The sequence below is a fragment of the Rosa chinensis genome, chromosome 3, assembly GCF_002994745.2.
Source record: "Rosa chinensis cultivar Old Blush chromosome 3, RchiOBHm-V2, whole genome shotgun sequence".
Lineage (NCBI taxonomy): Eukaryota > Viridiplantae > Streptophyta > Magnoliopsida > Rosales > Rosaceae > Rosa > Rosa chinensis.
The window spans coordinates 15,146,550-15,172,043 of NC_037090.1; the positions used below are offsets into that span (position 1 = coordinate 15,146,550).

Genomic DNA, 25,494 nt, shown 5'->3' on the forward strand with positions numbered 1-25,494 from the left:
TACGCCTATCACTTACAAAACCAAGCACGTATGTCATCAAAAACATTGGTCCGGTACTGGCTGACCGTCCAATTCTTAAGGTAGCAAGGGTATGTGTAATTGATTTCGCAACGTATATGTTGTTAGTTATTTCCATTAATGGAGCCGGCTGCAATTGCATTTTTCATAGATCGAGGAATGTTATGCAGGACTAGTGAACCTTGTTCAGGAGAAGCTTAGTTGCAGTCTTGAAGGCATGAGCTCCGTTAAGACTCGGTCGAGTTGCATTTTTCGCTGTTCTTCCAAGCATGAACTGCTAAGCTCAACTAGTAAGTAGAATGTGGTTCACTCAATTAATGACATAGTTGTGAGCCTAAGCCAATGGTCCCCATCGACTAGTGCTATAAGGAGAACCAGCAATATTAGATTGAGGAAACCAGCTCATTTCGATATGGGGTCAAACCTTGTATTAGGTCTCTTAGAGATATGACAAGTTGTTTACGTTCGGTTGAAACATAATACAATCAAATATTACATAAAGGTAGTCCAAACAATGAGCGGATCAGTTAGGACTAGGATAAATATCTTATATATTTAGTGACCATAGCTAATTAGTTCTTCATTTGTTCATAATTCGTAATGCTCCGGTACATTTGTTCAAATCCTTAGAGGTATTAGGGATATCCGGTTCTAGAAGAAGTGCTATAATCACAAAATTTCAAGGAAAGCCAAAACTTGTAAATATTAGAAGTTCTAGCTACCAGTTATAAATCCTCCCCATATCTATTTCCATGTCGCATGCTCAGTAATTATCGCAGCATGGCAGTGTTTATAGGACTACCTACTTATATATATGGTTTCATCAACGTCACATGCAGTGATGCAGTCCTACCATGGCTGCCAAAAGACTGATCAATAACATCAGTGTGTGTACTATTCCCACACAGGTATCACGGACGGTCCTATCAACTGTGCCCCCTCGGGAAATTAACCATAACTTATTTGGTTCCAGTCCAACTTTAATTATGCCAAATAATAACCTAACCATAAAGGTCAGTAACTTTCCGATGAAGAGAGATCAGGCACCCCCTTTTCTGGCTTCAAAATTAGTACCAACTTTTAGGTCATTTTTTTTTAGTAGTTCAAACAACCATATAATAACAAACATAATCTCATCGTTCGAATTTACCTTTTCAATTAACTATTTCTAAACATAATTGGAATTTGGGCTCACAAGAAACCAACAAAATGCACACAGCCCTACACATTCTGCTTTTCTCAAACCCAGCTCAGCCAATCGCTCGCACACTTCCACTTTTGTATACGTGTGAGAGTAAGAGACTGTGATCGATGGTGGTGGCCCAGAAAAATATATGGCTGACCGGCTTTGGGGATGTGAGTTAGATAAAGAGGGGAGAGACTTATAGGCGTAAGACTACGACTACTGAAGAAAAGAAAGCAGAGAAAGAGAGAGGTTGGAAAGAAGAAAAACTAAAAGATAGAAAATATTATTCTCTTTTAGCCATCGTGGTTTTTGTTTTTTGTTTTCTCTCTTAGAAATCAAAACTAACCAGATCGTCTTCCTTTCCGAAAGCTTTAGTATATTTTTTAGTGAGAAGGTTTCTTTTGTTTAGATCGATCACTGCTGCTCAAAAACCACTTGACTTGGGTTTTTTTGCTGTCTTTTGGCGCAATCGGACTGTCTAAATTTAGTCTGGTTCGATAAAACCCCTTGTGTTTGTTTGTTTGTACGGTCTCTTAGTGTATCCAAAACTAGTCTTTGTCTGTGGCTAGATTACGAGGGAACAGGTTTGAGCTCAGATTCAAATGATGTCCGGTGATGGCTATTCACTTATACCTTCTGCCATGGAAGGGTTCGATCATCAATTGAACCCAGCAAACCCTAGCCAGAAATCCAATCCTGTGGTCAAGAAGAAGCGGAATCTACCAGGAACGCCAGGTATTAAGCAAACAATTTTAGCTTCTTTCTTCAACTTTAATTTGCGATTTACGAGTGTGTTTTCTGCTCTTACCGACACTAGTTTACCGGAAAGAGGATATCATTATTGAATCAGATATTAGACGTGAGAACATTTCCGGTTACTTAATTTTTGTGTGTTAATAATCAGATCCAGATGCCGAGGTTATTGCCTTATCTCCCACCACACTTATGGCAACGAACAGATTCATCTGCGAGATATGCAACAAGGGTTTCCAAAGGGACCAGAACTTACAGCTTCATCGAAGAGGTCACAATCTTCCATGGAAGCTTAGGCAAAGAACGAACAAGGATGTGATCAAGAAGAAGGTCTACATTTGCCCCGAGAAGACCTGCGTCCACCACGATCCTTCGAGAGCTCTTGGGGACCTTACCGGAATCAAGAAGCATTTCAGCCGGAAACACGGCGAGAAGAAGTGGAAGTGCGAGAAGTGTTCGAAGAAATACGCAGTCCAATCGGATTGGAAAGCTCACTCCAAGACCTGCGGGACTAGGGAGTATAAGTGCGACTGTGGAACTCTATTTTCCAGGTACCTAAATTAATACGAGCTACGAATTAAATGCTTGTTGTGGATTTGAATTTAATGCAACCATATGAATATGATTAGATAATAAATGGTGGTTTTTTTTTTTTTTGGAAATTAAATTTAAACAGGAAAGATAGCTTCATCACGCATAGAGCATTTTGTGATGCCCTAACTGAAGAGAGTGCTAGGCTCACTTCAGCTGCAGCAGCTGCTACAAATCTCAACTTCGGAAATGATCCTACAGTAAACAACACCATGATTAATTCTCAAGCTGTTCAAGATGTTTCTCAAATCTCTGATTTCGACAAGCCCAGCAGATTATCGTTTTGGCTGAATCAGCAGCCAAACAATCTCAATGTGATGGACATGGCAGTTGCAAATCCTAATAATCTGTATGAAATGGTGCACATGGGATCTGCCACTAGTCTATTTGGCTCAAATTCTATGTCCAATTTCGGTGCCTCTACTTCAACAAGTTCTGCGAATCTCTCCTTATCATCACCGATAGGAATAAAAGATCAAGAACGCAGAAATATTAAAGCCAACATTATAAGCAAGCCGCCAGCAGCGCCCATGTCCGCCACAGCGCTGCTGCAGAAAGCGGCCCAGTTGGGCTCTACTCGAAGCAGCAACCAACCGCTTTCGGGCAGCAGCGTAGGTGTAATGACCTCGCCTTCTTCCTCAAACACAATGAGCTTCAACAGCAGGTCAAATGAGCTTAACCAACTTTTTCAATCGAGCACTACTACTTCATCGAATCTGGTTAGCTCGTTAAGTTGTTCATCGAATAGTCTCGAACAGGTAATGAAATTCGGTGGCGCAAATTCGAATGCGATTGATCATCAGAATAGTCTAACTAGAGACTTTTTGGGCGTGGGAGATCGTCAAATTCATAATAGGCAGTTCTTGCCACATGAGCTAGCCAAGTTTGGTTCGATGAGTTCAGCTGCTATGGGACTGAGTCCATTCACTGGCAATCACTGAAGTCCTTATCAGAAATCAACTAAACTGAGTCCGGGGTCGATGAGTTGGGACCGAGTTGAATCAAACCTGATCGGTCAGCTAGCAAGGGACCGCAAACTGAACGATCAATAAGAGAGCAGGGTAGCGCTGCAGCCTGAGAAAAGTGGTCACATACTCCGCAGAGGGGCTGGGCTGGTCAGGTGGGGGCCCTCCGGTGCATGTCTGAAGTGACAGAACAAAGAGCGAACTCCGAGTCATGATGATGTGTAAATTATTTGGACCGTTTTGGTTGCTGTGTACGTTGTTTTATGTTGTGTATGTTTAGCCTGCTGTTGTTTTATGCATGATTTCTGTTTTCCTTGTTTTCTCTTCTTTTGAAATGGGCACGGAAAACTACGTGACAGAAATAGTTGACCGTCCGTCACACTAATCCGCGCGGCTGTGCCCCGTCAACGATGGCGGGTGTGGTTATAAAGAAAGGCCAGAGGAGGCCATTAAAGATCTGTCTGTTTCAATCAGTTAATGGAAGATTTAAAGGCATACACTTAATGTGCATGCACCGCCCTTGGTTTGATAATGATAATATTCAAGGGGACGTAAGAAGTGAAACCTAGCTTGCTGAGACTAGTTTAGGGTTTGGACGTTTCTTGGTCTTTTGGGTAGTGATCGAGTGTAGCTAGAGCATAGTCTGTGTCTCATGTGATGTTAGCTTAGGGAGAATCTAGCTGCATGCCCATGAGAAAAGAATTGGGCCAAGGAAGTTGGGGACAGGTGTTGTGTGTGATGTGTGACGTCTCAACTGACACTTGATGGTTTAGTACGTAAAATCACGGAAGAAATAGAAGAAGAAACTAAGCTCAGCTAATATTCGAAATTCTCGTGTGCAATTTAATATTTGGAAATAAGGAGGGGAGTAGTTCTCAAAGTCTCATTCAGAATAGTCACCTAATAAAATTTTACCTCTTTGAACTTTATGTCTAAAATCGTCTGTGCCTCCGAATTTTTAATTTAATCACATATGCTCTTGTACTCCCTAATATGATCAATCATAATCATTAGTAAACTAATTGCTTAATTTCTTCATATATTAGTGACAATGCATGCCCACTTAGAGTCAATTTTTAGCCTTGATCATGTAAATATTGTGTTTCTTGCATGATTATAGTGGACAACAATATATGAATAAATTGATAGATTAGTGAAGGATTGGCCATAATTGATCAAATTGGAGAGTACAAAAGCACAAACGATCAAATTAAAAGTTTAGGAGCACAACTGATTTTAAGTGTAAAGTTCAGAGTGGTAAAATGTTTTAGCGCAATTAATTATGTATGCAGATTTCGAATTCTCTTTCTCGTTTTCCTCTGTCACAATACCAAGGGCCGAAGCTATGTTAAATTAATCACAAAAAGCTACACATTTATTCAAACTAGGAGTCTCAGCTAAAGCAGCTTTAACCACTACAATGATTTTGAAAATGCTATTATTAAAGATAACTTATGAGCTTTTTAACCCGATAATAGAATTAGCTCGCATACATTATATATATATATATATATATATTTCTTTAGACTAAATGAATACCGTACCTTTATGGACATCGGTGAATATATAATTATATGATGTGAGAATTTGATTCTAGTTTTTTTCTTCTTCTTTTTTCAGTATTGGTTGATTCAAATTACAATTTAAAACCCTTATTTTACCTTAAAAATATTCGATATCACTTGAGAATTTGAGATATCGATCACATTTAGTACTTTGTCGATCACACCACTTAACACAAACATACCAAACAAATCCTCAGAGGATTTATATGCAAGTATTCGATCATTGAGTAACATTACTAAGAAAATATGATGCGGGAAATTGAAGAATTACTCATTCAATGCAAAACAAGATTATATTATATCCACAAATCTTATCCATAGGAGAGCTAATTGATCAGTGCTCTATCATTAGTGGTAATTGATGTACCAGTGAGATGATACGTACATGACAAATACTGTCCACCATCTGCCTAGCAATATTATTATCAGTTGCCCTACTACGAACCTGAAAACTTAATGTAGCAATAGACAATAATTTAGCTTTCTATACCACTTTCTTGACTAATTATAGCGGGCCTGACAAGGAAGCTTGACTTTGGTTTTCACTTTCTAAACTACTTTCAGAGTTTCAGTACGTAAACCATTTTTTTTTTTTTTTTGTCTCTTGGTTATATGATCCTTTTTATTTCTTCTTCTTCCAGATATATATAATTAAACAAGGGCAGATAACATTACAACCTCGGAAACGAGATTAGAATGTTTCAGGGTTCCAATATGGATCCTCGAAAACACACATGGAAGGTGAAAGCCGTTCATTTGTTCAAATTAGAACCTGTACGTTTAGTGTTAATTGGTTTTCCCCAATAAGCTGCATGCCATGGAAAACGAAACCGAGAAATGTTGTTCCTTAGACATTAATATTGTTTTGGGAGACCCTTATTTTCAGGTACAAGGCCACATCTAGCTATCCAGCCTTTCTATTATAGCTAGGGCACTGTTATATATATAGTCTGATGCCCCCCTATGAAACCGTTGCAGGGCACTCAGTACTGTGAAAAAGAAATCGAACAACCGAAGAGCTTTGACTTGATTCCACATAGTTAATTGTTTATTGATAACCCAAGCTAGCTATTCGTAGGGAAGATGCATGAGATTGGAAGCCTTTGAGGAGCTTGTGACTTTTCAATGGCCAATAGTCCTGCGCCCCTGCGGTTTAGCTAGCACAAGTACGACACTGGGGTTTCTGGGTCTACGAAATGCACAAAAAGAAACGATATCGAAGATAATGCAACTTTATCGTGTAATGAGTTTTGACCTTTTTATTGGTACTTGTAATGACCAGCTTTAAGCTTTTTGAGGCATCGGGTCTAGCCTTAGTTTACTTTTGAATTAGTTTAAGCTTGGCTAGTTGGCATGGATACTCTCCCTCTCCCTAACGTTATGGGTACTCTCTTTAACGTTTTTACTGAACTCATGGTCTAATAGCGCTATTAGGCCATGAGTTCAGTAAAAACGTTAGGGAGAGTATCCATGCCAACTAGCCAAGTTTTGGGTAAGGTTTGCATTGGCAAACGAAACGTACTCTGAAGAGTGAAGACCCAGGTGACAATTTCAAAAGTGAATTTTGGCTAGTTCAATAAATTTTTATACTCTACTTATCTATTGGGTAGGCCTGTAAATGGACCGGGTTCGGATCGGATCGACCTAAATCCAAATCCGTTTACTAAAAAAAAAATTCGATCCAAACCCGCTCCGTTAACCCGGCGGATCATTGATACCTCGATCCAAATCCGTATCCGTCGGATTAACGGATACCCGATCCGCTAATCCGATCCGTTTATAATTTCAAATATTTTTAAATTTTAAATAGTAATATTAAATTTATATCATAATATCTCATAAGATATTAATAAAATATTAAAATAACATGATCTACATGAAGAGTATCACCAAAAATAAAATTACGAAGACTGCCTCTTAGATTTCTGCAAAAAAGTAATATTAGAAATCTTTAATATTTAATATTTTATATTTTATATTTTATATTTTATATTTTTTAAAAATAATAATATATTAATAAAAAATAATATTTTTTTATTACTAAAACGGGTCGGATCATTAACGGATCGGATCGACCTAAATCCAAATCCGATCCATTTATTAAACGGGTTAACGGATTCGGATCATTAACGGATCAACGGATCAAAATGTTCGATCCAAACCCGTTTAATAGCTACGTATCTGGAGCGGGTCCGGATCAAAATCCGGTCCATTTACAGGTCTACTATTGGGTCCTAGATATGGACTTTGAAGAGTGAAAAGTAGTTCTTAAGTTTTGGAAGGAACTCTTTTTGATGTGACTCACTAAAATATGGAAAATAAATTTAAAATTTGGTGAGAGGGCCTGAGAATCGTTCAATCGCATGCCAAATAATTCATTTTGCTCATGTTTGACATGTGAAAGCCAATAAGTTCTCTCATCATATAATTGATCTAGACAAATGGCAAACATTGCATTTAAAGGTAAAGAATGCTCCCAAGAAGTGAAGTCTCTAGTGTAACCAACGGCCATAATAAGAGCATTATCCATTAACTAGAAAATTAGCCTCCCAGTCAACATGCTTAAAAGAGAAGGAAGACAATTAATTAATTCTTTAACCAGAAACTTGATTCTCCAAGATATCGAGATGTGATTGTCTATTTAAGAACTTTAAAATCTCCATCAACCTGAATTTGATTAATGTATTCTTGATTAACTAAGTGACATAATTCTTCTTATTAAAAAAAACAAAAAAAACAAAACCATTCTTTGAGTGCTAAAGCTTCAGCTACAACTCTACAAGCATAGTAGATTTGCTTGTAGATTTTCCTAATTTTCTAGAAGAGGCAGGAATATATAAACAACACATTTTGATTTGAATGTTTTGTTTTTCAATGTGTTGAAACTCCGGCCCAATAGGCACATGAAGCTAGAAAGTTAGAAACCCTATCACTTCTCAAATAAAGGCCCTAGTAAGATTTATCTACATCAAACAAGGCCTATTATCCTCATAGAAGATAGAATAAGGGTGAGGATACTAAGTTCTGGGCCAGATTCTCTGTGTGCTTCATTAGAAGAAGGAAATCCTTATTGCGGCAATTTATGACATGGCAGGTCGTTATTGGTGCCAACAAAACTCTCGGTTAGACGAGGTTCAAATTCCACGTGGAGAACAGCGATAGGTGCTAGTAACGTGGAACGAAAACACCTTTAGTATTAAACTCAATTTTGTTTCTCAAAATTTCGCAGTATTGATTTCTGATGATATAATATTTACTCAAACTCTGTTTCAGAATTAGAGAAGGGTGATGATTCGGTGTTCCTCATTCGCCATGGACTTATTGGCTTGGAGAGGATTGCTTTACACAGTGTTCATTCTGCATTTCGTGTTTCTCTGCCAGCTTCTTCTTCTTCAACCTCTCGTTTCTGCTATAGGTTTGTTTCTTGGACTCTTTGATCTCTTTCCGCCCCAGTTTCATGTAATTCATGCGTTGATCTAATGCCTTGCGCTAAAGTTGTGTTCTTTGTTAGTTGGGTGGTGTCATTGGTTTCGCTTGAGTTGAAAGTTTCTTGCTTTTGTGGGTTGTGATTTAGGGTTGCTGTAATCTGGGGATTAGCGAAAACTAAATTGGAAGTTAATGTTGCATTCTGGGGGGGTTAATTTGATTGCAGCATATTCAAATCAGTACAAAAGGCATTGCCCTTTTTGCCTTTCTGGAACCGTGGAAGTATGATTGCTTCTTAATTTGCTGTTCCCATTGTCAAAGGATTAGTTTTGTAATGAAAATTTAATTATATGGGTGGACAAAAAGACTATAATTACAACAAGATTATGACTATCAAGTTAAACTTGCATCAAATTGTCATAGAGGAGAGCCAACCGAATGTGACTATATCTAAATGATCTACAGCGTTAATAGAGAACTAGGAAGATGGAAGTCTGGAGGACCATGGTGTGTTTTATGTAAAAAAATGCCAACTTGTGCAGAGTTGGATTGAATTAGTTTGAATATGCTGTCTTGTGTTGTTTATAGCTTATAAAGGATGAACCTTGCGTGTGCAGATGGCAAACCTGGTAATGCGGCTGAGTTGTTTGAAAGGGTTTCACAGAGTGTAAAGGTGAAGAGATATAGCGAGGCACTTAATGATCTTAATGCTGCCATAGAGGCTGATCCAACACTTTCAGAAGCATATTATCATCGTGCATCTGTTCTTCGCCAGATATGCAGGTAGTTATTTAGTTATTACTTCTTTATTATGATTCATATGTCTGAATTATTAGTATTCTCAGGGACTAATTTTGCTATCATAGAACTTGGTTTTATATGTCTCATTTGCTATTTTAAATTTGTGATAAAGTAAGAACTAGTGTTAAGTTTAGGTGTATTGAATACATGATGCCTGAAAATGTTTGCTTCAATCTTTGATTGGAAGGTTAGGAATAAGAATGGTAGTGAGCAGGTATCTATTTCCAATTTCTGATTGGAAAATCATATGATTCAGGCGCTTTTTGGGTGATGTAGATATGAGGAATCAGAGAAGAGCTACAAAAAGTTTTTGGAGTTGAAACCCCGAGATTCAGTTGCAGAGAAGGAGCTTTCTCAATTGAATCAGGCTAAGAGTGCTCTGGATACTGCTTTGACTCTCTTTGAATCAAGCGACTTTGCAAAATCTTTGGAATATGTCGAAAAAGTTGTTCTTGTTTTCTCTCCAGCATGTTCAAAGGTAATCAATCTATTTCTTTTCCATATAGCTCCACATTATTTATTTGATTTCAGTTTCCTTTATTTATCCTCACGCCCCAACCGCCTGTTGGTATCACTAGGAAGTTAGGGTCGAGGATCTTATTATTTCAAGTTCTAGTGATCTTATAATTCTGAGCGCGTTGTTTGTTGCAGGCCAAACTCCTGAAGGTGAAATTGTTGTTGGCATCTAAAGACTATTCTAGTGTCATTGCGGAGGCTGGGTTCATTCTCAAAGAAGATGAAGATAATCTGGATGCATTATTACTACGTGGCCGTGCTTACTATTATTTAGCTGATCATGATGTTGCTCAAAGGTTTGACTAGTGCCTTCTTAACTATTGGGTAATGCCTTTGTAATCAGATGAGGGTTTTATGAATAAATATCTATGGTTTCTGTAGGCATTACCAAAAGGGTCTCCGCCTAGATCCAGAGCATGGTGAACTGAAGAAAGCGTACTTTGGATTGAAGAACTTACTCAAAAAGACTAAAAGTGTGAGTCCTGACAATTTTTTTTCTTTCTCGAGTTTATTGTATCAAGTTTATTTGTCTCCCTTCTTGGATGGCGAGAAGTTTGGAAATGCTGCCTAGTTCATTTCATTAGTTCACCTTCTTTAGAACCTATTTGAGCCTCACCATCTTAAGCATCATGTGGTGAAATCTTCTTTAAACAATTTTGCTTTATGCAGGCCGAAGATAATGAAAAGAAGGGCAGGCTGCGAGTTGCAGTTGAGGATTTTAAGGCAGCCCTAGCAATGGACCCTAATCATCTTGCATATAATGTACATCTTCATCTTGGCTTGTGTAAACTCTTGGTCAAACTTGGCAGGGGAAAGGATGCTCTAAGTAGTTGCAATGAAGCACTTAATATTGATGGGGAGCTTCTTGAAGCCTTAGTTCAGGTTTGCTGGTGTTTGTATTATCCTTCGTTCATAGATTTTTTTATCATCGTATTGTCTACAGAATTACCTTTCGTGTAATATCTTATGATGCATAGCTAGCTCAGTTGTTTACTAATTCTTATGCTTACAGAGGGGTGAAGCTAAACTTCTGACAGAGGATTGGGAGGGAGCCGTGGACGATCTAAAATCAGCAGCTCAAAAATCACCTCAGGTTATCCATTGTTCTATAATATGATAATGATTTGTTTTACAATATGGCCCTCTCACAGTTATTGCAGGCGCTAAGTTTATGCTCAAACAAGTATATTGATGCATGTGCCACTAAAATTTTTTTCTAGATTAGGAGCCAAGTTTATTATTTTTATTTTTTCTTCAGTTTTTGCTTTTATCTTGCTATGAGGATTGGAATATCAATAACATTGTCTTATAAATGCTAATTGTAGTTTAGGTGCACCATGCACACTATACTCTATGAGAATAAAGTCAAAAGTAGCATGTGTTTTTGCATGAACATCTACCAGAAGCATGCATATAATGCCGATGTATTTATAGAATCTACATCTTGCTGATTATACAGGATATGAATATTCGAGAAACATACATGAGAGCTGAGAAAGCCTTAAAGATGAGTAAACGCAAAGACTGGTACAAGATTTTGGGAGTTTCAAAGACTTCGAGTGTATCTGAGATTAAGCGTGCCTACAAGAAACTTGCTTTGCAGTGGCATCCAGATAAAAACGTTGAAAATAGAGAAGAAGCAGAGGAGAAATTTCGAGAAATTGCTGCTGCATACGAGGTCTGCATAAGCTCCTTTTAAACTTCTGTTTCTATTGAACTTGAAACTCACTAGATTTTGTATGCATTGTATACGGTAACCATGAACTGCAGTGTATGCTGCAAGTTGGAAATCAATAACTTGACTTTGTGTAACTGCAGGTTCTTGGTGATGAAGAAAAACGTACCAAGTATGACAGAGGTGAAGATATTGAAGAGATGGGGATGGGTGGTGGGGGTGGTGGTTTTAACCCTTTCCATGGCGGCGGTGGACAGCAATATACTTTCACTTTCGAAGGTGGCTTTCCTGGCGGTGGTGGTGGTGGATTTGATTTCCAGTTTTGATTTTCTTATCACTCAAGAATGGGTTCCTTCTGTCCAGATGCTTGAGCTAGCAGAGTGCTATAAATTGTGTCATTCTATGGAAGCCCCCGGGCCAATATGACTAACTACTGACAGGTGGTGATACATGGATTTTTATCCACCGGGAGTTACAACACTCGAGTCTGGAACTTCTATTAGCTTGTCAAACAAAATGGATTTGGGTCCATTTCTGTATATGTTGAATGTACCCTTCTATGTTCTAATGTTCAGACCGGTTCTAATTGGCAAATGAATTAGTGGAATTTTTTGAATATTTTTTATACAAGAAACAGATACATGTGCAAGGTGTATTTCATCAGACAATTAGTTTTTATTTTTTATTTTTTGGATGAAGACAATTAGGAGAACACATCAGATATGTTTTATATTTTGGGAATTTAGATTTGGTTATTAGAGATAGTCGGAACTACTTCATTTTGTGGTCTTTTTTTTTTTTTTTTTTTTTGAGAATGAACTTCATTTTGTGGTCTGGGAATCAGCGTATCATTAAAATCCTTAATGAGAGTCAAGTTTCTGGAAACTTTCGCGCTGCACTGTTAGTGAAATAGAGATGAAGCTGAGAAAGTCAGTTCTAGTTATATAAGTTTTACTGCAGAAGATACTATCTGGATGAAAGTGTTATTAAAAAGAACATTGGCGAATGTAGTTCAAATAATAACAGCAGTACAAAATTCTTAGCACAATCGGCAAAGGAAACAGAAAAGAAAACAAAAGATCAAATGATTACAGTAGTTCAACTCAATATCTCATCACAACAAGAATGCTGCAAGCATCGTTAATGCCATGGACACTGCTTTCATTGTCTGGTGCTTCAGGCCAATTGCAGCAGATGCGTCAACAGGACTGTCATTCGATGACGACCCTGCGGCAGGAGCATCAGAACCTTTAACACTTGTTTTAGCAGCTGGCGCTGGAGCGGGTGCTGGTGAGCCAAAAATTGCCAAAGGAAGGAGCACCTGGTCCACCTGATACACAGCTAGCTGGTTGTCTGTAAATATGGTATTAGCCACTGAGGCAGTGACAACCCCAGTTGTTATGTTTACTTGGTTGCCTGATGTGGTCACATTGAGTGGGAACTGCCCATCATCGCTATTCCCTGCCTGTGTATGCAAAGGGTTGCTGGCGGTTTGGAACTGTGAGGTAGAATAGTAAGAGGGGAGGATATGGAACTGGAGTAGTTGGAGCTTTTGTTGTTCTGAAATGGAGTTTAGCGTGCCTGCTTTGAGGGATGCAAAGGCATTGTCAGTTGGTGCAAAGATAGTGATGCCTTGGTTTGATGTGCTGAGCTGGGTGTTGATTTGGTCGGCCGTCTTTGTGCTTTTGAGAAGCTTGATCAAGGTAGTGAACTGACCGGCCTTTTCAAGAACAGCGGTCACATTGGTGCCTGATGGTGCCGGAGCAACTGCTGGAGATTGAGCAGAAATTATGCGCCAATGGAAGAAGAAGATCACAAAAAAGAATAATGGGAAGAGGTATTGGGGTGCCATTGTTTGTGTTTATGTGTTTGTGGCTTGGTTTTGAATAGTAAGAGAGAGTAAGGTACTAAGGTGGAGGAGTTGAGCAAAATGTGAAGAGGTTGGAGGGTATATATAAGTGCATAGTTAGGTGAAAGGGAGTCATTTTAAGGTGGGAAGACAATGTCATCTAGGATCGAATAGTCTTACTCTTTCTTGGCAAGTTAAAGGAATAGAGAGGTAGGGAGTTTTGCTTGGCAGTGCAGGAAAAATAGGAGGATATGTGAATGAAGTGAGTGGGGTATGAGTCTGAGAATGATGGTTATGATTGCATGTGTATTGCGTATTGTTTAGTGCAAACTTTACAGAAGAAGGCTTGTAATTCAAGTCCTGATAATATAGGCAGTTACAGTAGGACCAATTCCTGCCATACTTTGAATTTATGAGGCCCTCTGATTTAACATCTAAACAGAAAAGAAAAATATGCCTAACTACCAAAAGGATTCAAAGTTAACTAAATTTTAGATAACCTCCATACAAATCAATCAAAATCATATGGATGAGCGTAATATTGTATTTACTAGCTCAAATAACATTACCAGATAAAAAAAGAAGAAGCTCAAATAACATATGAAACGTTAATGAAATATAAGAGTCTGGAATACAATCTGAAGGATTTGATTCACCTCTCATTAATACAAAAGAAGCATAATATTCATTCAGAACACAAACAGAAAGGAACACTATTAACCAATCTATTCCCATATCTGAATTCTGATAGTCCTCTCTTTAAGCAAACAAAAGAAGAGGGGCTTTAGCCAGCAATATATGATTATATTCTGATGTTACACCCTCTTGGTTTGAAGAATATATCCACTAACCATTGATGGGTCCTCTATTAATGTTATTAAAGGTTTTCAAAATGTAATGACCTAAGAGCAGGAGAATTCATTTTCATCCCAATTTTAGTGATCGTATTACTCTGTATAGTTCTAATTCTATACTTGCATGGTTTCAGACTTTCAGACTCTACAAGACTTGAACTGATGTGGCCCTTGTGGCCTAACCCATTAAGATGAGCGCTTTATGTTGTTCATTAAGGGGACTTTGAGATCCAACTTTCAAACCCAAATTGGTTAATTGGGTGTTTCAAGTAATCCTAAAACTAAGATAGGCCAATCTCTTTTATTGAACTTGTTGGTTTCCAAAAGTTGGCCCAGACAGATTCTTGTGAAGAACTAAACCTATTTTGAGGCTTGCAAACTATCCCAAATGTTTTCTGCCTAAACCCAGAATTCTTCCCACTCAAGGTGCAATGGTCGAATTTCTCTTCTCCTTCTTCTTATTACAAATAATCGATATCAAAAAAAAAAAAAAATTTAGGAATTTTTTAAGATAGGGAAATAGTTTTTCTTTTATTGATCAGATAAACAACTCAAATAATACAACTAGGTGTTTCATGAGTCGAACTCACAACCTCCCATTTCATGAGTCGAACTCACAATCTCCCATTTACGAAGGGAAGACTATGCCACTAGATCAACCTCCCATTTACGAATGGAAGACTATGCCACTAAATCAAATGGTACTGGATAGATAGGAAAATAGTTTCGATGATGTTTTAAGATGATAGTTTTAAAAAATAAATAATAAAAGGTTTTTTTTTCCACATTTTATTAAGTTGGTGAACGGTGAACCTTCTTAAAAGCATACGAGCAAGGTTTGAACTTTGTTAAGAAAAAAAAATGAATGATTCAAATCTTTAAAACTACACTCAAGAATATATATAAATAAGAGAGAAATCGAACACATCGTTTTCAATTGATTTGTATCTTAATTTTATCTGAAATTGAGCAACATAAAATGTTCCAAACACTAGTCATTTCAATGCGGACCCAAATTTGCTGCATCAACGAGGATAAGTCCCAAAATAACAAACCAATCTCTCTACAAATGCCATACTTTTGGCTTTGGTTCCCTCACTAATCCAATTCTAGACGAAAACAAAGACACAAAGATCGCCTGATCTGAGCCCTCCACTCTATTGACCGACAGCACAAAGTCAAAATCTCCAACCCAATTACAATTCACTTCTCTCTCTCTCTCTCTCTCTCTCTCTCTCTCTCTCGTGAGTGTGAGAGTCGCAAACTCACAAGTCACAACAACGTTGCCATAAGCCGCAAACCAGATAGTCCAAAGCCCATTTGATCCGGAAGCCATTAGAGAGCAAGAACCCACCTTTTTTACTCTTTAAATCAAAAACCCAAAAAGGAGGAGGAGGAGGAGCATTTTCTAAACCCCCAGGAGGGTCATGATCGTATGCTCTAGGGTGTATCGTAATCGACGCCATGATCAACACCGCCAACGGTATGATGTCATCAACGACTTCGTCGTCGTCGGCCAACAACAGCGCTCAGTCGCCGGGGCTCAAGACCTATTTCAAGACCCCCGAGGGAAGGTACAAGCTTCACTACGAGAAGGCTCACCCTTCCGGTCTTCTTCACTACCCTCATGGCAAAACTGTCACTCAGGTCTCTGCTTTAATTTTCAATACCCATTTTGTTGATTTACTTTCTCAAAGCCGTGGTTGTGTAAAGATGGGTTCTTTTTTTTTTTTTTGGGTGTTGATTATGATGATATTTTTTTTAGGTTTGTTTAGGAAGAATTGAGCATTGGGTGGTTTTAACTCTGTGGGTTTTGCTCAAAAGGGTTGTTAATGTTGGAAGTGTAAGGTATTTCAAGACCAAGATTGTGTTTTCGATTACATTTTAGGTGAATTTTAGCGTTCCCTGTTCCTTTTTGGGTCTTGCTACATTGTTTTGAAGTTACTTTTAGTAGAGCAGTTTTCGGGGATTATAAGCTGATAGGGACTATTACAGGGTGTTTAGGCCATCACCTGGGAGGCAACTCTAAAATTATGTTTTAGGCTAATTCAATGCTGTTTGTTATGATATTTAAACTTTAAAGCCGTGTTGGCTGTTGATTATCAGGTAACGTTAGCGCATCTTAAGGACAAGCCTGCCCCAACAACCCCGACCGCACCATCTTCAAGCTTCAGCACTAGCGGTGGTGTGCGGTCAGCTGCAGCAAGGTTGTTGGGTGCTAGTAATGGGAGCAGGCTTAGCTTTGTTGCAGGGAATGGGGCGAGTAAGAGTGTTAGCGCGAGTAGTAGAGTTGGGTCTTTGGTGGCTTCCAGTTCAAGTAATTCAACTTCTACTTCCAACTTTGATGGGAAAGGGTCTTACTTGATCTTCAATGTGGGAGATGCAATCTTCATTAGTGATTTGAATACTCAAGACAAGGTATCTAGGACTTTTTTCTTTTGCAGGTTTATGTGCTGGGATCGGTTTATGATAGGTTTCTTGGTGCATGCAGGATCCAATAAAGTCTTTACATTTCAGTACTTCAAACCCTGTGTGCCATGCATTTGATCAAGATGCAAAGGATGGTCATGATTTGATTATTGGATTGAATTCTGGCGATGGTACAAATATTTGCTAGACTTTGAAATCAAAATCTTGTGTGTGAATTTCAAATTTTCTAAAGGTTGTATGAATTCTCTTGTAGTCTACTCAGTGTCACTGAGACAACAATTACAGGATGTTGGAAAGAAGCTTGTTGGTGCTCAGCATTATAACAAAGATGGTTCTGTTAGTAATAGGCAAGTGCAAGTCTTTTTTTTATTTTTTTTTATTTTTTATCTTTTATAATTTCTGTAATGGATTGGAGGAATTCAACACAATTCTTTTGTTTGTACTTGTTTTCATGTTTATCTGCTTCCCAAAGGATGCTATATGTTAAGAAATTTCTTGCTTGTGTTTGTCATTTCTTAATAGGCCTTGTTTGAGAGTTGTGATAGTTTGCTTCTATGTACAGTTTTGTGGAGTATATTTCTAATAAACTGTTCTCAACAGCCGTTGTACTAGTATTGCATGGGTTCCTGGTGGTGATGGCTCTTTTGTTGTTGCTCATGCTGATGGGAATCTGTATGTATATGAAAAGGCGAGCTTCCCTTATCTATAGAAATACTTCTCACTGCCTTAACTTTAATATTCCATGATTCTTTTTTAATTTGAAGTAATTTGAGTGTGCTATTTTTTTGTTTTTGTTTTTTTATAGAGCAAAGATGGTGCAGGCGATACTTCTTTCCCTGTTATAAAAGATCAATCTCAATTTTCTGTTGCACATGCACGTTACAGTAAGGTAATCGAGTTATCTTTGTTTTCTTTTCAAAATATGTTCCCACACAGATATTTCTTCTACATGGGCTGAAAATTTTCTGTTAATGGAATTAGGGGATAAAACACAATTGCTATGTCACCATGGGGATTATTATTTTTGATCTTTTAAGTGAATAGACATAGTGCTCTTATCCTGGTGTCACAGATTGTCAACATTTAGATACGAATATTTTTCAGTGCTGTCTTTGGGTAATTTTCTCCAGTGGATTCCTAGTCTATAAAGGGCACTGTGTGGGACTTGTGACTACTCAATCTTCACTCTGTTAGCTGTTTTAGTTCATATGTCAGTCATTATTGTTTCCAGCTTTAGGCTATTTTCCAACTCTCTGATAGTCTGAGTTTTCTATTGTATCCACACGCTTAGAAGTTCAGTGATATCAATTTGTAGGAGATTGGGGTGTGGCTCAAAATGTGGGTTTCTTCTCAGAAAACTATATAATTTCATATTTTAACAATTTGTGTGAGTACAATCTATTGGTTGATTTAAGTTCTTTATGGTCTATGCAGTCTTCTGTGCATTCAAGGCTATGTAGGCTATAGATCAAGTATATTGTCACGGATATTTGTACATTACATTGGCGATAGTTACTGAAGTTCATACATGGGGGGTTTGACAGGAGTTTGTCTGCACATTCATCTTTTAGGCTGGCAGCACTAGTTAAAATTGCTTTTAAGGTAGAGCATGGAAGCTAAGGTCCTTATAAAAGTTTGAAAATGCTTCCATTCTCATGATGTTAGTGAAGATGCAAAGCATAATTTAACTTTGAGCAGGGAAGTCATCGGTGGTCATTTGAATCATTATTTTTTCGAGGCGGCTAATAAATACTTTTAGTTTAGGTATTCTGGTTGAGATATTACTGTTTATGTGTGGCGTGCTAAAATGTTTCTCTGGCTACGATATTTTTGTTGACTTACTGCTATGCTTCTGCAGAGTAACCCAATTGCCAGATGGCATATATGCTTAGGTTCAATTAATAGTATTGCTTTCTCAACTGATGGAGCTTATCTAGCAACTGTTGGAAGAGATGGTATAATTTCAATATGGTGTTGTTTGCATTGTGTAATTGCTCTATTCAGTTAGTTTCTTTTTGCAAAACATAAGCTAAATTTTATTATGGAATGCAGGTTATCTACGTGTTTTTGACTACTCAAAAGAGCAACTTGTATGTGGTGGCAAAAGTTACTATGGTGCTCAGCTATGTTGCGCTTGGAGGTTTGCATCTTTTACTGGTTTTTTTATTGAAGCTTGCTGCTGGTTTTTGTAATATTCTTCCTATCCCCTACTTACCTTTAGATCTAAACTCCAGTTTCTTGTGGATCTTAATGTATCAAGATATTATTGTTCTTTTGTGATGATGTTATGACTGATTGCACTTGCTTTTGAACAGCGCGGATGGAAAATACATACTGGCAGGAGGTGAAGATGATCTGGTTCAAGTTTGGAGTATGGAAGATCGGAAAGTTGTAGCTTGGGGAGAGGGGCACAATTCTTGGGTAATTTTTATAAATAGTATCAGACTTTGTTATAAATACCTGATAGTTGCTGCCTTATTAAACTATTACTGGATGGTGCTGGCAGGTCAGTGGAGTGGCGTTTGACTCATATTCAGAAGGTATCGGGGAAACTGTCATGTACCGGTTTGGTTCCGTCGGTCAGGTATCAGAAAATTAGGCCTGGTCTTGTCAATATTTATTTAAGTAGATTAAAAAAAGAAAAGAAAAAGGCATAATGCTATTAGTTGTTGTACTTTCCTTTCAATTTTAATCGTTTGGCTCTCATCTTCATGTTCATGCATATATTTTGACATTTCAAATTTTGAATAGGAATCGTAATGTAAGCTACAACTGGTCTACCTACAATGGTCTGATAACATATACTTAGGATAAGAAATTCAGGGATTTGAAATAAGTGCATTTGAGAAAAGTTATGACCTTGGTATTCCTCTCTATTCTTGTATTCTTCCTCAAACCCCTTAATTTTTCTCAGATAAAATGTCCTTTACAAAATAGATGAGGAAAATATTGAAGTAACTGAGGTGGTGAGTGTACTTCTTAATTTCTTATTAGTTGTGATTTTTATTCTTTTTTTTTTCTTTATAAGCAGGACACACAGTTACTTCTGTGGGACCTGGAAATGGATGAGATTGTGGTGCCATTGCGCCGATGCCCTCCAGGTGGCTCCCCCACATATAGTACCGGAAGCCAGTCATCTCATTGGGACAATGCACTACCAGTGGGTACGTTGCAGCCTGCTCCAAGCATGCGAGATGTTCCAAAGATCTCACCGCTTGTTGCTCACCGTGTGCACACTGAACCTCTCTCCGGCGTGATGTTTACACAAGAATCTGTTCTTACTGTCTGCCGAGAAGGGAATATTAAAATTTGGATGAGACCTGGGGTTTCAGAAAGCCAATCAAGCAATGGGGAAACCGTGTTAAGTCCCAGCTTGAAGGAGAAACCTTTGCTGTCAAGCAAGGTTGGCAGTGTCAGTCATAAGCAATGACACTCATCAGAGACGAAAGCAAAACAAGCTTCTTTCCATCGAGTACATTTTGATTTTCTTGTGTAGCCATTTTTCTCCTCTTATCAGTTGGTTTTTCCCGAAATAGCACTTTGTGAGAGCGGCATTCCCAATTGCCATGCAACCAACTGATTCTATTGTATAGAAAATTGCCATTGAAGGCAGGTAAGAGATTGGGTGGGAGAAACAACCCCCATTTGTAATTACAAAACGGCCGTTTCTGGAACATATATTTAATGAATGACGGGAATAATATGATGTTCCTCCCTTGAGATCTGTTTCTCTCAACACATTCCAACTGGTTCTATTTTATAAGCTGTTCATAATATGCATATTTTTTTTTTCCTGATATTCCTTTTTCAATCATTTTATCTCGGTAAGACATGTTATTGTGAGATAAATGCTGGGCAACCTTAAAACTTCAGATCGGAAAACGCAAAAGGCTTTCTGCTAAAAAAGAGATTTTCTATCTGTACTTTGCCAGACCAACATATACATATGATATCTTTAATATACAACAGCGCTAATATGCGCTACGGGTCATTTACAGTTTACAGCCACAGTATGCACTGTGGATGCAGTGCATCCTAAAGATTATGAATCAGCTGCCATGAATAGCTTCAGCACCTTGAATTTCATTTTCAAGCTGCCGAGGATTTGTCTGTGTTTGTTGTGGTTGATTTGGCTGGGTCACCGCCGGAGTACCATGCTGTTGATTTGACCGAGAAAGCCATCTTTCCCTCCATTCCAGAGCCTCAATAATAATAGAATTCCCACACATTGTGACTCCAAATCCGGTAAACGTGGCAAGAAGAACTGACAGAACTGCCTGCATGTGAATCTGTAGACCCAGCAAAAACATATAAGTTTTTTATATCCAAAAAAAAAAACATATAAGTTTCACAGGTAGCTAAAACAACAGTGCTCCTCATCTATTCATAAAGATGCCTTGAATGCCTTGTTATTTGACATTGTAAATTGTGGTTGCCTTACAGGCTTCCATCTATAATTAATAGTCTTTTCATATCAAAAGAAATACATAAACAAACAGTGCTCCTCATCTCATATTTGGTGTCTTATTCTACTGTACAACAGGTAGACACTTATACATTTTACTGTTCAGTCAATTCCTCATTCTAAACGTTTGTATCCCAAAACTGAGATTCATTGTTACACAAAGCAGAGTCATCACATTGCATCTTCAACTACAAATCTCAGCACTACTTAATGTCAGCAGAGCATGTCTTACCAATGAATAAAATAAATGAGCTGAGAGAACCACCAAGGCAAACTGAATGGTTGCATAAACCCAGACGTATTTTCTTTTCACTGTGCACAAATTTCAAATCAGTAATATAAGATTGGTTAATGGAAGTAAAATACTGTACGACTGAAGAATTGCAAGCTTGCCTACCCATTGTGGTTGCTGTCATGGATGCCAAAAGACCCAATATACAGGAAAAAGGAAGAGAGAGCGCAATTGCACCTGATCCCATTTTTCCTACCTGTGCATGCGATCACAATAGGTTATTCTTTAGACATGTTAAAAAAATGAAGCATGTAGAAGTTGCATGGCATACCAGAAGCTGCTCAAGAAAACAGAAGTACGCGAGCATGCTAACTATGACGAGAATTGGAACATCCTGCCAAACCCTGGAAATTTTGCAGTAAGTAGTAGTTATAGTGTCCTAGAAGGTGGGCTTGAATGTATTAAAAATTATCTTATACCAGATTCACTCATTTTACTGCATTATGAAAGATCATTCCTCATTGACAACAAGTGACAGATGATCAGGAAAAACAATTACCTCTTTCATTTTCTCCTTTCAAACTGCATATTTTACCCTAATCCACTTTCAGTTTATTGGTCTTGGGATAAATCCTCAGTCAAGGTTATCAATGAAAGACCTTAATTTTATGGGACTTTTTTTTTTTTTTGATGAACCAACTTGTATCTATCTAAACTAGTAGCTGCATCTTTCACAACCACACAAGAAATATAAGAGCAAAGATCATTTCCTGCTCATAACAGCAGTTGAAAATTTCACTTGCCTATATTGAGTAACCTCAGGCTGCTGTGCTCTAGTTCCTCGTAAATTATGGGCTTGAACATTTTGAATTCGTAAAAGCGTGACAGGTAGGTTCTGGACCTCTTGCTTGCACACATCACATGTTTTATTACCTTTAATGCTGAACCATTTTACAGCACACTCTTGGTGGGCTAGAGCGAGGTCACCTTTACAGCTGCATTCCATCTTGAGGGTGTCAGCACCTTCCCCCAATTCAACTAAGCAAATTCGACAAACAGCTTCTTCTTCGGCAATATCTTCACCATCATCATCACTTCCATCTGAACCACAAAACTAAGATAAGGCATAGGCTGGTTATCACTAGTTGCAAAACTAGAGTTTTAGGTTGCTAGAATCTGAAAATACAGACAATTGGTATATCCTAGCACTTGGGCAGATTTGCAAGGAAAATGATGTGAACAAAAACGTGAAAGACAATTGGAACATAAACTTACCATTTTCATCCTTCGGGGAGGTGCATGAAGTTATTGATACACTTCTCTCCATTGCTCGTGGTGTGGTAGGAATTACTCGAAAGACACTACCTAGACTTACACTCCCATCTTTGTTAAGCTCAGGGACCGAATGTGAACGATGAATAGGCAGTTGGCGCCCTCCTTTCTGCAAAAGTATGAAATCATAAGAATCAGGTGGGCTGGCGGATGAAGAGATGAACACATCTGAGAGGATTAATTGAAACATTGAAAAGAAGTATAACTCCCTGTAGAACTCAAATTCATAAGAGGAAAAAATATGAACAAATAATTTAAACTCTGCTTAAAGTATTAGTACATGAATGGATCAGTGGAAAGCAACTTGCCTGCTATCATGCCCTACAAAACTAATTTCATGTTTACTTTGATTTTGATAAACATCCCCTCTAAATATGCCGAACATAATTAAGGTTAAATGGTTGCTTTTTAGTCTGAGAAGTCAAACTTTCATTACATGAAATTAAGGGGAAAGTCACCGAACCATTCACAAGAAGGGTGCACTGTCACTGCTGCATGTGACGTCACGAAAATCAACTGGCTTCAGTCATACATTAGACTTTTGTAATTGCACAGGTAAATCAGCAAGCAACTAGAAATGCCAAAATGAAGGAAAGCCTATGCATATAGAATGAATTTGAAGCAATTTACTCTCCATTTGCAGGTAATACAATCAAATGAGCGATCTTTAAGTACCATTGAGTACTACATAATACATTTACAGTGAAACAGTTCATACTGTACCCAAGATTTTTTATGTTTATCTTAATGTCTCCAAGTATTATGATCACCGTATTTTTTTCCTCAACAAACAAAACTATTCTCAAGAGGTCAAGTTAGCATGTGATAGGTACTCACATACAGCAGAACTTACCAGATCAGTTGTGTTTCTTCCATGCATAGACTCTGGATTTGAGTGAGCAATTGGGGTTGTAGGCAAGGATGACGTATTCTTCAGTCTAGGTGCTAAAAGCTTTGGAAGAGAAAGTGTCCTAGAAATTGAAGGCTTCTCACGGGTAGCTGTAGATGTACCTCCTAGTGCAAGAGTAGCAGCCTTCCGAATCTCTGAAGTAGTGTTCCGATACTTGAAACTTAGTTTTGGAAGGAGGTTTTTTATGGTTGACTTAGTTTTTGAGGATGAGGGACCTGGGGATCCACTGATTTTGTTTAAACTAGGGCTGGGTAATGGGGAGAAGTTTACTCTTTTCGGAGTGGAACTTGGCGTTGGGGGCATGTCTATTCTCACAAAATCCTCTTCGGGATCCTCAACAGTTCTGGTGGGTATCTGTAAGGTGAGGTTTTGTCGTCTCCATGGGTGACCAGGAGGAGTTTCTTCAATTATCTCACTGGAGTTTCCATCCTGTAAAAGGAACAAGAAAAATCACTTGGGATCAGCAAATTATGGCTTTTACATTAACTTCGCCCGATAAAGTACCAGTTATACAACAATCTCACACAACTCTGTGTGATGCTCAAAGAAATGAGAATTGTATATTGAAGATCTAGCATCAGTCCACTTAATTTCACTTGCCAAGATATGCACGACTGAGGAATGGAAACGACAAAAAGGAAAAGACCAAAGGGGATCCATATTAAAGCACAATGAAATATGAAGGAACGCAATGAGGTAAGATCATCATGACAAAGTGACAATGCAGAAAATTGAAACCAAACCGAACAGTAAGCTCTCCCTTTTTCTCAACAAAGTTATAACACGCAAGTATCAACAGTTCTAAGAGGAATTAGAGCCTATAACATGAATTTAATGATTTCACAGATTACCAAGTAAAGTTGAATGGGATAAAAGTTGGCAGATTTGGACCCCTAAAGCAATTGAAGTCATTCACTAAATCCCATGATTGCAGCTCTATAACAGTGTATGAGTATGAAAAACCAAGTATGCTTCACCCAATTGAAGTAAAGATAAAAACTTTAGCACATAGGTAAATCATACGCATATATACCTGGTAAAATGAATTGAACCCAGAACGAAAGAAACATAAACAGGAAAGAAACATGCAAACATCACAGAACCCATCATAGAAGTCAACAAGGAAAAGCAAATGAGGTACCTGTTGGGGTGAAGGGTCAACTTCGCTGGCGGAAATGCCAGCATCATTTTCCTTAGCAGAAGCTTCTTCTTCAATTACCATACTTGATTTCTGACAAGCCCCTGTTTCAGGTTCTGCAGATAACACAAGGACCCTCGAGAGGTGAAGTGAATAATATAAGCTGAAGAGAGAGAGAGAGAGAGAGTCAAGTGACTCGGGAAAATGCCAAAGCGGATTTATGTTGTTTTCTAAGGGCCCATGGTTTTTGGCTTTTTGCAAGAGGGATAGACAGGGGGGTTCGGCACCGGCGACAAGTGATCAAAGGGTTTTAGCTTTTTGGGCATGTGTGCTCTTTGCGGTGGGACATAAAATACAACTATTTTTGTTTTTCTTGTTATACATATTCCATTAGTACAAATTTCTGTTTTTTTTTTCTTTTCAAAATTCGTAGAAGATTAGACGACGCTGACATGTAATATGTTGTAGGGCTCGTTTAGGATTACTGTGACTTTAAAAAAAAATTGCTGCTGCTGTGGTGTGAGAATAATCAGCTGTGAATTAAAACAGTTTCGTGTTTGGTAAATAATATTTTTAAAAGTGCTGTCAGTACATAAAATAACTGCAGAATGTGTTTTGATCCACAACCGCTTTTAAAAGCAATCTCTAGGCTGCTTCTAAAATCTGTTGTCAGTGACCTAACTTTTAAGTTTGTTTTTTTATTTATTTACCAAACATAATAAAATCTAAAATTTTGAACAAAAACTGATTTTTCTAAAAGCAAAGCAATCCCAAACAGAGCCGTAGTA

General features: G+C 38.0%; 5 protein-coding genes across 5 annotated transcripts; 3 read left to right on the forward strand and 2 right to left on the reverse strand.

Annotated features, from left to right (window-relative positions):
• Positions 1 to 1,416: 1,416 nt before the first annotated feature.
• LOC112195261 (zinc finger protein JACKDAW) lies at positions 1,417 to 3,835 on the forward strand. Its single transcript, XM_024335634.2, has 3 exons — positions 1,417 to 1,939; positions 2,109 to 2,508; positions 2,634 to 3,835. The coding sequence occupies exons 1-3, from the start codon at positions 1,807 to 1,809 to the stop codon at positions 3,487 to 3,489; spliced, it is 1,389 nt and encodes a 462-aa protein (XP_024191402.1). The 5' UTR covers positions 1,417 to 1,806; the 3' UTR covers positions 3,490 to 3,835.
• Positions 3,836 to 8,301: 4,466 nt separating this feature from the next.
• Positions 8,302 to 12,215, forward strand: LOC112192985 (dnaJ protein P58IPK homolog). The gene is made up of 9 exons (XM_024332958.2): positions 8,302 to 8,493; positions 9,122 to 9,287; positions 9,582 to 9,783; positions 9,957 to 10,117; positions 10,203 to 10,296; positions 10,491 to 10,703; positions 10,834 to 10,914; positions 11,281 to 11,499; positions 11,640 to 12,215. The coding sequence occupies exons 1-9, from the start codon at positions 8,367 to 8,369 to the stop codon at positions 11,820 to 11,822; spliced, it is 1,446 nt and encodes a 481-aa protein (XP_024188726.1). The 5' UTR covers positions 8,302 to 8,366; the 3' UTR covers positions 11,823 to 12,215.
• A 243-nt stretch (positions 12,216 to 12,458) lies between these two features.
• LOC112192986 (fasciclin-like arabinogalactan protein 11) lies at positions 12,459 to 13,413 on the reverse strand. Its single transcript, XM_024332959.2, has one exon. It carries the CDS (start codon positions 13,346 to 13,348, stop codon positions 12,611 to 12,613), a length of 738 nt encoding a protein of 245 aa, XP_024188727.1. The 5' UTR covers positions 13,349 to 13,413; the 3' UTR covers positions 12,459 to 12,610.
• A 1,945-nt stretch (positions 13,414 to 15,358) lies between these two features.
• Positions 15,359 to 20,367, forward strand: LOC112191995 (dystrophia myotonica WD repeat-containing protein). Its single transcript, XM_024331503.2, has 11 exons — positions 15,359 to 15,846; positions 16,306 to 16,617; positions 16,691 to 16,799; positions 16,883 to 16,976; positions 17,230 to 17,317; positions 17,435 to 17,518; positions 18,488 to 18,584; positions 18,682 to 18,769; positions 18,945 to 19,050; positions 19,136 to 19,213; positions 19,661 to 20,367. The coding sequence occupies exons 1-11, from the start codon at positions 15,664 to 15,666 to the stop codon at positions 20,057 to 20,059; spliced, it is 1,638 nt and encodes a 545-aa protein (XP_024187271.1). The 5' UTR covers positions 15,359 to 15,663; the 3' UTR covers positions 20,060 to 20,367.
• Positions 20,368 to 20,506: 139 nt separating this feature from the next.
• LOC112191996 lies at positions 20,507 to 24,884 on the reverse strand. The gene is made up of 8 exons (XM_024331504.2): positions 24,710 to 24,884; positions 23,512 to 23,997; positions 22,602 to 22,767; positions 22,130 to 22,427; positions 21,658 to 21,730; positions 21,492 to 21,582; positions 21,327 to 21,406; positions 20,507 to 20,918 (listed from the first exon to the last, which is right to left on the reverse strand). Exons 1-8 carry the CDS (start codon positions 24,788 to 24,790, stop codon positions 20,679 to 20,681), a joined length of 1,515 nt encoding a protein of 504 aa, XP_024187272.1. The 5' UTR covers positions 24,791 to 24,884; the 3' UTR covers positions 20,507 to 20,678.
• Between the last annotated feature and the right edge of the window lie 610 nt (positions 24,885 to 25,494).

Bases quoted from the DNA above. Each gene is read 5' to 3' on its own strand.
- LOC112195261 (XM_024335634.2), top strand. From the start codon at position 1,807: ATGATGTCCGGTGATGGCTATTCACTTATACCTTCTGCCATGGAAGGG. The intron at 1,940-2,108 runs GTATTAAGCAAA...GTTAATAATCAG, and splicing joins GAATCTACCAGGAACGCCAG to ATCCAGATGCCGAGGTTATT. The intron at 2,509-2,633 runs GTACCTAAATTA...AAATTTAAACAG, and splicing joins TGTGGAACTCTATTTTCCAG to GAAAGATAGCTTCATCACGC.
- LOC112192985 (XM_024332958.2), top strand. From the start codon at position 8,367: ATGATTCGGTGTTCCTCATTCGCCATGGACTTATTGGCTTGGAGAGGA. The intron at 9,784-9,956 runs GTAATCAATCTA...TGTTTGTTGCAG, and splicing joins TCTCTCCAGCATGTTCAAAG to GCCAAACTCCTGAAGGTGAA. The intron at 11,500-11,639 runs GTCTGCATAAGC...GTGTAACTGCAG, and splicing joins AAATTGCTGCTGCATACGAG to GTTCTTGGTGATGAAGAAAA.
- LOC112192986 (XM_024332959.2), bottom strand. From the start codon at position 13,348: ATGGCACCCCAATACCTCTTCCCATTATTCTTTTTTGTGATCTTCTTC.
- LOC112191995 (XM_024331503.2), top strand. From the start codon at position 15,664: ATGATCAACACCGCCAACGGTATGATGTCATCAACGACTTCGTCGTCG. The intron at 15,847-16,305 runs GTCTCTGCTTTA...GTTGATTATCAG, and splicing joins ATGGCAAAACTGTCACTCAG to GTAACGTTAGCGCATCTTAA. The intron at 16,618-16,690 runs GTATCTAGGACT...TGGTGCATGCAG, and splicing joins ATTTGAATACTCAAGACAAG to GATCCAATAAAGTCTTTACA.
- LOC112191996 (XM_024331504.2), bottom strand. From the start codon at position 24,790: ATGGTAATTGAAGAAGAAGCTTCTGCTAAGGAAAATGATGCTGGCATT. The intron at 22,768-23,511 runs GTAAGTTCTGCT...ATACTTTTGCAG, and splicing joins GAAGAAACACAACTGATCTG to AAAGGAGGGCGCCAACTGCC. The intron at 21,731-22,129 runs GCAAGTGAAATT...CAAAATTTCCAG, and splicing joins CCTGAGGTTACTCAATATAG to GGTTTGGCAGGATGTTCCAA.